The following is a 13,686-nucleotide window of genomic DNA, read 5'->3' on the forward strand; positions in this document are numbered from 1 at the left end:
CTCCCAGGCTCGGTTGTGTCATTTGTAAAAGAGGGGCGATGATACCTGTCCCAGAGGCTGAACAGGACCCACAAGGGTTATGTGCCCACTGACTGCTCAGAATGGTGCAGGGACATATTAGCACTGCTGCTGTTCTGAGCTGGACAGAAATTTTAAAAACAGATTTAAACTCCCCCCCTCCAAAAAAGGCATGGTCTAAAAATTGAGCTGAAAAGATGTTAACTCCTGCCCTGACCACACAGAAGACTATGCTGGTGGCTAGAGATTATCAGAAAGAGAAGCACCCACAGCCACATCTCCAGCTGCGGTAGCAGCAATGACACATATCACAACCCGGGCTGTCATCAGAAAACACCTGAGTGGAAACTAGGAGCTGGGTCCCTCGGCTCCTCAGAGTCCCGTGAGGACCTCAAGAGTCCAGCACATCTTGCCTGGGCCACAGACCACAGGCTAGGGTCACAAAGGCTGCTTCCATGGGCAGTAACAAACACAGCAATGTCTGAGTGAAATAAAAACACTGAACTGCCTCTAAGAGACAAAATGACCAATAAACAGACTGCAGTGTTCAATTCTAAGTTATTTGGAAGGTCAAATCATGAACAAGGATGCATACACAGCCATAATTTGAAAGGAAAAATAACCAGTTCTTACAGAAAAAACCACCATTGTTGCCCCTGATGTTTTTGAGGATTCTGATCTAACACTTCAGACTGCTGTGCAAGAGCTGGGAGGGTCCAGGTAATTTGTGCCCCTCTCAGGCCCTTGTGCTCAGCAAGTAGGACACTCACACAGGCATCTCCTCACCAAGTCTGGTGGACTGTCTAGAGGGCCCTGCATCTCTTTTCCTGCTCTTTCTGAGAACTCCACAAAGGACAGTGTTCACGAAGAAATAGATTTAGATTTTAATGATTGATTTGGGGGAAAAAAGACCCGGGGAAGAAGTGTATGATATCAGAAGGAGACAGAGGAAAATATTAAGACCTAATGCTTTTGCTCCACCATCCATCTTCCACAGTGACATTTTTATATTTGAAAGACCTGCCTCATAATTAGAGTCAAAATAACAGACTGTTGAAGTTCACAGCTCCAGATGATAACTTAAGGCCTAGGCCCAAGCATTATAGGATGATTTCTACCTTACTTGCCATGCTTATCACGACAAAAACAAACAACTGCACAGCACTAAATGTGCCAAACGACTAGAACACAACTACTGAAGAATACAAAACATTTCGTTTTTGTGAAAATGTGTGTTGATAGTGCAAGGTGAAAAGGTATATGTCCATTTTAGAGAAAGGCAGGATTATTAAAACTAAATAGAAAAAGTAAATTCAATATCTATAAAGGATACATGTTTCTCTTTTTATCTTGTTTTTCCTGAATACTAGAAATTGTTAAAATATAAATTCTGGCTATAAGAAAAACTGAATGCGGGTGTGTCAGACAGCTCCAACTGGCACCCAACTGGTGATCAGAAGTAAGTACTTATAATGCACCATGGCCACCAAATATTGTGATTTTTTTTGTCCTCGGGTGGCAGTGGGTCACAAACATTAAAGAGCCCGTGTAGCCCAGGAAAAAGGAAAATTTCTTAATAATTAACAGTGAATATCGAGGTGTGCTATACATACACCTTGTCAGTTTATCCAAAAGCAATTTGTAGACTGCTTTAAAGAAAGTTTTGAAAGGACTCATTCAACAGAAGGACAGCTGATATTCATGTTGCTTTTCTGATTAATGTTCCTACCCCCAAAGTGAACACATTTACCTTCCTAAATGTTATCATGATTTTACTTTTTGTCCTTCTTTGAAGTGACTCACACATGGACTGATGCCTTGTAAGATGAAAAACAAGTTGTAGAAATTCAACGACTGCGGATACGCCCTGAATTCACTCAAGTCTGAAGCACAGTGATCTCTGGCTGAGCTTCACCTCGCACTGGCAATGACCTCAAGGTGGGCTTACCTAGGAGCCAGTGGTCCCAAGTGACAACGGTACAGAGTGAGGAGGTGCTTTCTCCCTCTGATAAATAAAAACTGGGAAAGCCAAAATCTGAGCATGCAGAGGGGTACAAGGAAGGGTAGCTCAGGAAGAGGATGGAGAGCAGAGGCTCACAGGACAGTGGTGGAAGGACAGAGGCTGGCGGTTGGGCCTGGCGGGGTGGGGCGCTCGGGGTGCCCGGCCGGCGGGTACTCACCGAGCGGCGTGAAGCCCCGAGCAGGGCTCGTATCCCGGCTGCTCTCACGGCTGGCATCGCGGCTGCACCCCTGACTCGTGCTGGGTCGAGGGATACGGCTGCTCCGTGCTAGCGTGCAGCATGAGGGGTTTCAGAGAAGGGGAACAAGTTTAATGAAGACAGAGAAACTCACACACGGTCAGTCACATTCCGTTTGCACGATCACGACATGGCCCATGTCTGGCCCTGCTTGGGCCTCAGTGACAACAACAGGAGGGGTGTAGGCAAAACTCAACTTGCTCACTGCCTCACAAAGCTGTGAACCGCAGCAGGAAGGTGAAAGAGCACCTAAAGGTGAGAAAGGCAAAGAAAGCTCTCCAAAGAGCAAACTGGAATCAGAAAATACAACGTCAAAAGTCTTCCAGAGATGATCAGTTTTTATGGCTTTAACTTCTCCACAAGAGGATAATAAAAGGCCATAGTCATTTTCATATGCAATGGGTCCTTAGAAAGATAATTTAATTTGGATTAAAAAACAGAATAAAGGCTCTGGTCACTGAGCTTCATGAACTTACCTAATTAAGAGGGTTCACTGCTTCCAGCCCGGCCGTCTTTACAAACAGAAGTCACAAGGACTGACCCAGCTACAGAATCTGCCTACTTCAAACCAGTGTGTAGATGCTGCAAACATAATTACTAAACCAACAAACATAAAGAATCGGGACCAATAACCTTCATTCAGTGGCCTTGACATTAATTCCTGCTTTTTCTATGGGAAGCCAGAGAGATCTGCCTGTCATCCCTCCCCAGGTGCCTCCACTTACCCAGCCTCACACCTAAGTCTACAGCAAGTAGCCTGATAACTTCAATACTCATGCTGAATATCAGCCACTGGCCTGAAAAGAACTAATTACCTTCTCATGTCATAGGATACTGACAAGACAGAATCCTACGAAGCCTAAGGGCTAATATAACTTGGCCATAAATCTCAGAAAAGATCATGATGCCCTTATTTTTCAATTCACTTTGAGAAAACAGGAACGCAGTACTGGGAAAATACTCAGAAACAACTTTGCAAACTGAAAGCGTGTAGCCACTTACATGATAGCTGATAGGAATAAACACTTCCATCTTGAGAGGATCTACTAATTCTAGACTAGACAGAAATGACTTTGTCAGAAATATAAGAAAAAAATAACCTTGATTCACTGATGTGAAAATAGCAATGTTTACTACATTACAATGAGCATAGCCTATGACTTCAGAGAAAAGGTAGATTTATGGCCAAACTATAACAAGAATGTCTTACAAACCAGAATCATAAAACTGCTTGACTTAGAAGAATGTGGAAGTGAAAAGCCAAATCAACTTCCTATTGTGTTCTCTGCTCAGTGCCAGAGGTGAATTAGACCCTAAAGGTACCTAAGTGATGTCCAAAAGCTTGGGTCTGTGCTGGTGAGCAAGGCAAGGTCAAGTGCAGGATGCAAGCTGAGCTGTCAGTCAAAACAGGGCTTCATGTGGGATTCACCAGTCTTCCCTGGTGGCTTAGTCGGTAAAGAGTCTGCCCACAATCCGGGAGACCCAGGTTCAATCCCTGAGTTGGGAAGATACCCTGGAGAAGGAAATGGCAACCCACTCCAGTATTCTTGCCTAGAGAATTCCATGGACAGAGGAGCCTGGGAGGCTACAGTCCATGAGGTCAAAAGAGTCGGACACGACTGAATACTAACATTTTCACTTTCAGGAATTCCTAAACTTGTCTTTATTTTGCTATAGTGATGTGGAAGTACTGGCTTTTCACTCAAAGCAGCACTAACGACTAATCAGCAATTTCTGATAACATTCTGAACAACTTCTACAATAACAGCCAAGGCAACAGGTGCTAAATGTTTAATTTAGCACCTTAAAAAACTAGGGAGTATCTACTGACCCCTTCAGTAAATGACAAGTTGCTTAAAACCTGCAAGACATATCACTTATCCTTAGGGGACCAATCCCACTTCCAATGGATAAATGCACCCCCCCCCAGCTCCATGCTAACTCAATGATCCAGCTGCTCAGCCTCTCTGGGCCTCCGCCTCTGCTTAGGAAGGTGAGAGAGAGAAAGATTCCCCACCATTTAAACGAAAAGGGTACCGTGAACGTAATGTAGGTACTTCTGCATTCCTTGCTGAAAGGCTTATGTGAAACTCTAGTCCTATTCCACTGCCTACTCCAACACAATCAAAAAGTAGGAAGAGCAGTTCTGATAGTTTTTCACATATGTACATGCTCAATCAATCATTTTCTTCTAGTTTTTGCCTGATCACATCTGAATATCTACACAGCTCTCACACCCTTAACACGTATACTACAGCAACAGGGTATCTCTGCTCTCTCTGTGGGCTGAGCTGGCTTTGTGAAGACAGTGAAGAGCATGAGAAGGAATAAGCAGACGTGATCTGAAATAACAGCAACCATAATTCTTAACAAGGTTTACTGTCCTGGTGTTTGACCCAGAGACGTGTCTTTCACCCATTTGTGCTGACTGGCTCCTTTAACATATGGCAATAGTAGTATGGAAAAAAAGAATGCTGCTTGCAATTCTGTTCATGATTTTGCCCCAAGTTTCATTTAAGTACACTTAGTGATGAAACCAACAGTTCAGATATTGGATAATTAAACACAAGAGGAAAAAAATTCCACTTGTAAACCACTTTCAAAGACTAATCTACAAGGAGGATTTAAAATAAGTATATAAAAGTTTTTCGGGCTGTAATTAATTAGGTGGTCAAAGATAAAACACAATATTCTGCATCACTCTGTCTTTTCATTGAGTGCCCACACTGAACATTCTACTTAAGAATCTGTTGGCAAAGGGGTGACAGAGGGGGAAGAGACAATAGAAACACATGTGCCGCCTGAACTTTCTGAAAGCACCATTCTTAGGGAGTCGAGTCCTGTGCTTATAAGGAATGCTGAGAAGCCTGGAAAAAACCATCTGACTAGTTTTTATTTCTTGAGTGACACTCTACTTTTATAATGTTTCAAGGGAAATCCTGACTCTTGTCTTTCAAGGTAATATCCTATAAGAACCCCTATCAAAAGCAGAAGTACCAGAAGAATAACAAAAACTAACAAAACTAAAGACATGAAACATCTCTCTTGTCTAGACATTTTCACGTCCCGGTCTTGCACACAGTAGTCTAATCTAACAGCTAAAGCTGACAATTAATTTTAATTTTTTTCAAAATATATTTAACCAGGAAGTCTGAGAACACTTCAAACATATATCCATGCAACATCTGGGGCAGAGGAAAGAAGGGAACCAAAGGCAAACTTCCAAAATGTAATTGCTATAGATATCAAGCTATTCATGTGACTTTATCATAAATAGAATAAACAATTTACACATACACTCATCTATTGCATTAGTTTATGAAGTAATAGATGTCAAGAAGGAAAAACATGGCAGGGTTTGCCTCTTAAGTTATCCAACAGGAATTACATTCTGTTTTGCTTAAGAAACCTTAAATGCTAAAGTAGAAGAGTTCTGACATCATTTTCATCACAGATAAGAAAATTTAGTTAAAAAATATTATTTCAAACAAAAAAGAATAGATGAACCAATATAATTTGCAGACAACTAGAATCAATTCTCAATGCAAATTCCAAGCCTAGTTTAGCTATGATTAAAACTATTAACTGGTTTGAGGATTACAGAAAATATTCTTAAAAAATGTTCCTAACTTTTTTTGGAGTATAATGAATCAAATGTTTATAGACACAAAGCATATACCCAGTATATATTAAATGAGAGAAGAAGCAAACACTCTATTACAGAAATATGCTAATATGACACTCTATAAAATGGAATCTTTTAAGTAGTGACAGAGGAAGAAGTGGAGATACACTTTACTTATACATATTTTTATAATCTGTGCATATATATTCTCACAATGTGCAAATATTTACATAAAACATCTTCTTTAACCAGAATTGCATGTATGACCTCAAAGCTCCACCTGGAACTAATCCTCTTAATGAGCACCAAGAAACAACTTTCTTCAAAATAATGTTTCAGATCAGAACTCTCTGGAAGGCAACAGGCTCCTCTTTAGTTCTTTGTGATGGATGATATTCCAAAGGACTTTTTTTACGGCTTATGAAATGATATCTTTTAAACTACCCACAATGCACAGTGTACAATTCACAGTTAAGACCACAGACTACCAGGTCCTAGAGTTATGTTAGATAATCAAGGTCGGATTATTTCCCAATTTCAAGAAGGCAGTAAAAATGGCATCTTTAATAAATATAAAGAGTAAAATCTCCCCCCAAAAAGAATTTTTAAAAGTATGAAACAAATCTGGGTTGCCAAAAAACATTCTATAATCTTAAAAAATTAATTATGGAAAAAGGACAGCTGAAACTTCATACCTAGATTTGAAATCAAACGTATTTCCCAAGCAAAACCAGATCTAAATACACCTATTTTATAGCAACAAATGTGAAATTTAGATATTCCAGTCATGGTATTTTCTTGGTTATAGCCCCATACTAGAGCCAAATAGCTGTTCAGCTCAAGGACCATGTGATGTAATGCCCACAGAAAGTCAGCACTGCATAGAATTAACAAAACCACGGCTTGATCACATTTCTTATTTGTTTCAGAAATGTTGGTTAAACCAAATCCTATTGATGCTACTTCATAAATAACTGTTCCTGCCTTCCTAAAGCTCAGGCAGCCCTCAAGGACATCTGTGAGCTGGACCCTACCAGTTGTCCTGCCCCATCTTCCACCTACCCTGTCCAACTTCCTCAGCTACCGTCAGAGGAACCACCAGAGGTCCCACAGTACACTATGCTCCCTCTTGTCTGACTGCTTCTGCACAGGCTACTCTCTACCTGAGGAGGTAGATTCTCCTCATCTCCCCGCCATACCTATCGCCACCTTATACCGCATCGAAACACGACTTTCTCTGGGAAGCCTGCCTTAGAAGGAAATCTGGGAGGAGTGGGGCAGACAAGGGCCCTAGGACATTCCTGTTCTATGGCCCAGAGCACCCGTCAGAATATCTGTCAAACGGTCTCACATTTTCGCCTCTAAGACCACAAGCTCTCTGAAGTCACAAGTTGACTATATTACATTTCTCTTCTAATTAAAAGGTCTCACAATGTTCCCAACACATCATAGTAAACATTCATGTAAAAGCTGTTGATAAGATAAATGAATAAAGGAGACAGATAAGCCAACAGGACTAAAGAATATAGTGCTCTGATTTCACATTAGTAGGTTTTCACTCTTAGAAAGGAGGTGAAAATATGAGTCTGAACACAGATTTTTCACAAAGTGTTACAAAAGACTTCTAACTTTTTTATTAAGAAGGTAGCATACAAGTTAGATATTAATAGAGTAAGAGGCTGTTAAGCTGCTGAGAGTTATTCATAAACACACTACTCTACACACTATTACAAAGAAACTAAATACTACAACACAAAATAGTTTTCCTCTTTTTGATGTTTATGTTTGAACAATATTATGGCAAAAGTAACTACACATATTCTTTGATGGTAAGTTTCACTAGTTAGGTTAGAGAAGATCAAAATCAAAATAAATGTGTACCCTGCGTGCGTGCATGTTCAGTCATTTCAGTTCTGTCTAATTCCCTGCGACCCAATGGACTGTAGCCTGCTAGGCTCCTCTGTCCATGGGGTTCTCCAGGCAAGGATACTGGAGTGGGTTGCCATGCCCTCCTCCAGAGATGGACCCTACAAATTGCTTTTGAAAATTTACATAGGTTAATGGCTGCTGCTGCTGCTGCTAAGTCGCTTCAGTCGTGTCCGACTCTGTGCGACCCCACAGACGGCAGCCCACCAGGCTCCCCCGTCCCTGGGATTCTCCAGGCAAGAGTACTGGTTAATGGCTACTTAGTGCTATTCAGTGAAAGAAAAAGCAGCACTGCTTCTAACTGGGAAGAAAAAATCCTGCCCATTCTCCCAATTTTAAGGTTTTACAAAATGATTCTCAAACATAGAAGCCTACAACGGTGTGATTCTTTCCCATGACTTTGAAGGTAAACTCCACGTATTTTTTAGTCATAAATGAAAACTAAACATGCTGCAATCTGTAAAAAGCACACACTGAAATGTCTTTTTAACACAGACAAAATGACATCCTCGGTTCAAAAATAGCTATTTCCTACAGGAAACTTACGACCAGGTTGGGAATGGTGTTTCAAGACCTTTGAGAATTCTTACCTAATCCTATGCGGTTTGGACTTGTTTCTCGACTACATCCCTGACTCCTGGGAATCTTGCTTCGTTTTTCTGAAGAGGGTGTCACAGGTGGGCCTCTTGAGGAACCCCCAGTAAGGCCACTATAACCACTTCCCAACAATTTTCCTGGGGAACTGGATCGGCTGCCAGCTAAACCAAAACAAAATTGAATAATGAACGTAAATCAAGAAATAAGTAATTTCAGAAGTCACTTTACACAGTAGTTTTGATCAAATACCAAGAGAACTTTGTGTAAAAATAGTTTTCTAGTTGATAATATCACTAATATTTTTTAAAAATGAAGGAGCATAAAAGAACATCAAATTATAATAAATATTTACACAGAAGAACGAATGATGGAATTCTATAAAAATGACTGCCAAATTTCTGATTCAAAAGAATAAGCTCAGGTTCAGAACAAAAAGTCTCCCTATTCTATAACAAATTTCTACCAATAATCACAAAGGTGTTTATTAAATAATTGTTTTGCTTCCTAAAGGAGTGGATATGTTAAAAACGGCTAAAAGAATAGAAATATAACAAAAACTTCTTAAACATTAATGAAGGAAAATGGATCTAAGACTCCATTAATGTAACAAATGGAAAAGGGGGCAGAAATATGGTAAACAAAAATTACAAAATAAAATGGTAGTAATAATCTCAAATATACCAGTAATCATAATAAATGTGGCCTGATTACATTTATCTATTAAAAGACAGAGATTCCTGGGTTGGTCTAAAAAAACTGAAATGAAATTCAACTGCATGTTGCTTATAAGAGACAACATACATAAAACAAAACAATAAAATAGAATAAAACACTGAACTTCAAAAAGAAAATAATTATCCTTAAAGTATCATGAAACTTTATGCTACAAGTAACACAGCCCTGAGATATAAAATAATAAAAATACAGAGAGAAACTGAAAAGACCATAATTATTTACATACCTCTCAGAAAGACTAATAACAATAAAAGATTAACAAACTAGTCATAAAATGACAGAGCAGTCAAAATCATATAGATATGCATAAACATACCTTTCCATACACACAAACGTACAGTCCGACAAACAGATGTACGTTCTCTTGTACATTTCCATAAAAACTATGTACTAAGTCTCAAAGGAAGGCTCAAAAACCCTTCAAAGGTAGAAATTGTGCGGAATACATTCTGTGATGTGTATGCAGTAAAATGAGAAATCAAAAACATAATATGGGGAAGGCGGCAGCAGGAGGGATAAACTTGGAGAGATTGGGATTGACAGACACACACTACTATATATAAAATAGACAACTAATTTAGGACCTACTGTATAGCACAGGGAACTCTACTCAGTACTGTGTAATGACGTATATAGGAAAAGATTCTAAAAAAAAAAGTGGATATATGCATACATATAACAGATTCCCTTTTCTGTACATCTGAAACTAACACAATGTTGTAAATCAACCATACTCCAATAAAAGTTAAAAAACAAAAACCCATAATATATAGTTAGCAATTTTTATAAATGGCTAAGTGACTAGATACTTATACAACCATTTCTTGTAAAACAAAATTCTTTCTTAAAGCAAGCAGCAAATCTAAGAATCAGACCAATATACCCAAATGGCAGTCATTAACTTAGGTAGATCATCCCCTTAAGTACAGAAGGCAACAAAATTCATAAATATCAAGCACACATTATTATGCAGAAGAATAAGAATGATCCGGACAGTAGAAACCTTTGAAATAAAACTTACCTGGAAATTACACACACATGCCCCTCCATAATTCAAATGAAACACCAAGATGACTACTTACCAAAATTCGTACTTTTTAATGACTTAACTACAATTTAAGTGAAATTCATTATAAAAATTATCAATACACATTATCATGAAGAACCTATTTTAGGATCTATTAATTTTGCCCATAAAATTTGAGCACACAAACTATTAGGCTGTATAAAAGGAGAAAAGAAATCCATTTCAAACTCTAGAATTTGAACATACAGAAAAAATGGAGAAAGATTAAGCTCATAATAAAGAGAGAAATTAATATTGTGCGAGGCACATGGGGTGAGGGAAAATGCAAAAAACAAACAAACAAAAAACCAGCAAGAAGAGAAATGTCTTACCACCAGCAGGATTAGCAGATCTGGATCCTGGGTTATGAGAGCAGACCAAAGGACAGGCAAAAAGTGGATTAAAAGACAATAACACAATACAGAGGTCAGCATGCAACATAGCACAAATGGGTTTGTTTACAAACACATTAGCAAAAGCTGTTTTTCCTAGGTCTTATTCCTCCTAGTCTACTTCTGTACTTGTTTTTATTTTATACACATCATACTGTATTAGCATTTATTTTGTATCTGTCCATGAAACATGAAAATACTTATGAACCTACCCTGAGCCAGGCACAGAGCAGGTGGATGAGATACAGGGAAGACTGAGGTAGTGCCGGCCCCATGGGGGGCACCTGCTCTCTAGTTCTGAGCAGCCTGGCAGAAGTGATGGCATCTTTTTTTTTCTTACTTTTTTTTTGGCCGCCATGCACGGCATGCAGGATCTTAGTTCCCTGACCATGGCCCCTGCAGTGGAAGTATGGAGTCTCAACCACTGGACCACCAGGAAGTTCCAGAAAGTGACTTACCATCTGTGTTCTATACCACTGGTACACGGTGCTCACCATAGGAAGGGCTCCATAAACATCGACAAAGTGAAAGAAACTGCTGCTAACTAGTTTCATCTTAACAATGTCTAATGCCAAATTCTTCAATATTTAAATATTAATCCTCACATAGTTAAATCCTCAGCTATTTAAAATATGCTGTTGTCCTAAATTTAATATTAATGAAATCTACTTACTCTTAAACCTGAACTATGAATGCTAGTATATCTACATTTGTAAAATATACAGATGTGTTCATATTTACCTCCTATTAAAATAATTTTTTAAAAATATCTGATTTATATCTATAAGTTTAAGGTCCAGGCTTGATCATTTGCTGGTGTTGTCTCTTTCCTGTGAGTGGAATTTGGGGAATAAAATAAAACTGAAGAGTTAAAATGGGTCCCCAATGCAAGGTGCAATATTTTTATAACACTGAAAATTAAAGCTCTATCATCTCCCACTACAGAAGGGACTTTATTTTCGCCACCTCTTAAGCAGAAGACCCAGTGAGGGGCAGGAACCCCTGCAGAGACCAATGCCAATGAATAGCAGACATAAAAACATAAAAAACACTGTTCAACTCTTTCCATGAAAGAAAATAAACTTGTGCAGCTAAAGGGTTGAGACATTTTTTTAATTCAACTGAATTCAAACATATTGACCTATTCTCTGAGTCCTAAACATTTTCTGTCAAGAAAAATTTCCTTGTGCTAAGATATGAGTCCTGTGACCTGAGTATTATATCTATCTGTGACTCCAGGCATCACTAGAGTTCAACAGAACAACCAGAGCCAGGATATTACTCCCTAAGCAGAAGTTTCTGAACTACACCTGCACAACTTATGTTGTACTGCATGGTGTAAGACACTAAAAGCATGGGCTTCTGTATCAGACAAGCCTGGGTTGTATAGCCTCCCAATAATATGACTGACTTTGCACTTTCTTTTCAGAAAGAAAATAAAAGCTTGTTTCAACATGAGGACTCTTAATTATCAAGGGGACCTGAGAAAGTACCTAAATTCAGGAGGAGCTGAGAAAGAACTTCTAAGCATCTATGAGAGGAACTAAGGATTGGCTGCTGACTAGCCACTCTCTACACAAGCCAGGCAGACACCATCAGCTGATGAGAGCATTGCTGAGGGAAGGGCAGCCTTCCTCAGGCATGGTTGCCCTGCCCAGGAGGACCCTGACACCCGCCCCACTCCATGTGCACAGACAGGGAAGCCTATGGGGCCAGAAAGTGAGACATCAGGACTGGATCCTGGATGAGGATACGCTCATCCCATGCATGGGTGCTCTCACGGGTGATGCTAAGAATCAAGTGGCTTGACATATACAGAGAAGCAATAATGGAAGCGAGGGCAGCTGAGCAAAAGCAAGAGCCCACACTGGCAGGAAGAGAGGAGCAGGGTGATGTGTTAGCACAGCGGGCTAGGGGGAGCTCTGAATGGATTTACTTCTTGCCACTGGAAAGAGACCTCAGCATGAGCAGTCACCTCCAGGGTGCTGTTCTTAAATTACATCAGGAGTCCTCATCAACAGCAAAATGGGTCATAGCCCAGACACATTTCAATTTGACAGGCTTGAGGGGAAGAAGAGAAACTACATTTCACTGTTTACAAAATTTAAACAGAATGTAAGTCGCTTGGAAAGGAGACACAATTAGATACTGGAATACTCCATTCTGTAAACTTATCCAACATACATAAAGATCATTCAGTGTCTTAGCGTCACCAAAATGTGTTTTTCCTCTAAAGTCGATAAAAATAATACAAATTTCCAACTGCAGAAGTTGGATAAAACTAAGATAACAGACAGCATAAAATACACTTCTTACGCTGGGACTGCGAGACCACTTTGGCGCGACTGCGGCCCCGACTGTCGGAAGGTGTAGAGGCGACGTTGGTGGCACTCCCGGAGCTCTGCCGTCGCGTGCGGATCCGACCTGGAGGACACAGCAAACAGTGCTTCCATAATGTTTCCAGTAAGTGCGACCCACTCAGAAAAGCACCCAGACCGCAAACAAGGGGCATGGGCTGAGTCACCTCCGGGGAGCAGGTCTCCCCATGTGTGGTCTTGACACGCACATGTGTACTGGTCTGTATACACAAATTCTACAGACATGTCAGAAGCTCCCCAGAGGTACTCATGCACCTATCAGGCGCTTTTGTTTAAACTATTTCAGCATATTCTATATTCACAGTCACTTGAATAATTTTTCCACAATTTTTTAAAATTAAATTCTCTCTCCTGTTGTCTACATAATCTGTCATATTTCCAAAAGCAGAAAAGAATATTAGCTGTCATCTTCAAAAAAATACTATAGGGGAAAAAAAGAGTAAATGGAAAACAAACAAATAAACAAAAAATCTTCTTAACCTGGCAATCAACAAAAACTACAGCACCCTGGACAATAAATATTGTCTTGATAAATAGAATTAAACTTCTATTTTAAAGCATGTATGCCAGCAAGTTTCTAGGTTACAAAAGATGAAGTTTATTAAAAGAATCAATATTAGGAGTACCTAGAGAAATGACCTAAAAATAATGTAATGTCATAAGTATTTATGAAAAAAATTTGACACTGTAT

General features: G+C 39.5%; 1 protein-coding gene across 9 annotated transcripts in view; it reads right to left on the bottom strand.

The window, feature by feature from the left end:
* Positions 1-13,686, bottom strand: part of CLASP1 (cytoplasmic linker associated protein 1) — a 269,278-nt gene that overhangs the window by 72,681 nt on the left and 182,911 nt on the right. For all 9 annotated transcript variants that reach the window (XM_055572932.1, XM_055572928.1, XM_055572931.1 and 6 more), the window contains 2 exons: positions 12,934-13,041; positions 8,418-8,585 (listed from right to left, as the gene is read on the bottom strand). In XM_055572932.1, coding sequence (XP_055428907.1) covers positions 8,418-8,585; positions 12,934-13,041 — 276 coding nt within the window. The remainder of the gene's footprint in view (positions 1-8,417; positions 8,586-12,933; positions 13,042-13,686) is intronic.

Source organism: Bubalus kerabau, chromosome 3, assembly GCF_029407905.1.
Source record: "Bubalus kerabau isolate K-KA32 ecotype Philippines breed swamp buffalo chromosome 3, PCC_UOA_SB_1v2, whole genome shotgun sequence".
NCBI classification, from domain to species: Eukaryota; Metazoa; Chordata; class Mammalia; order Artiodactyla; family Bovidae; genus Bubalus; species Bubalus kerabau.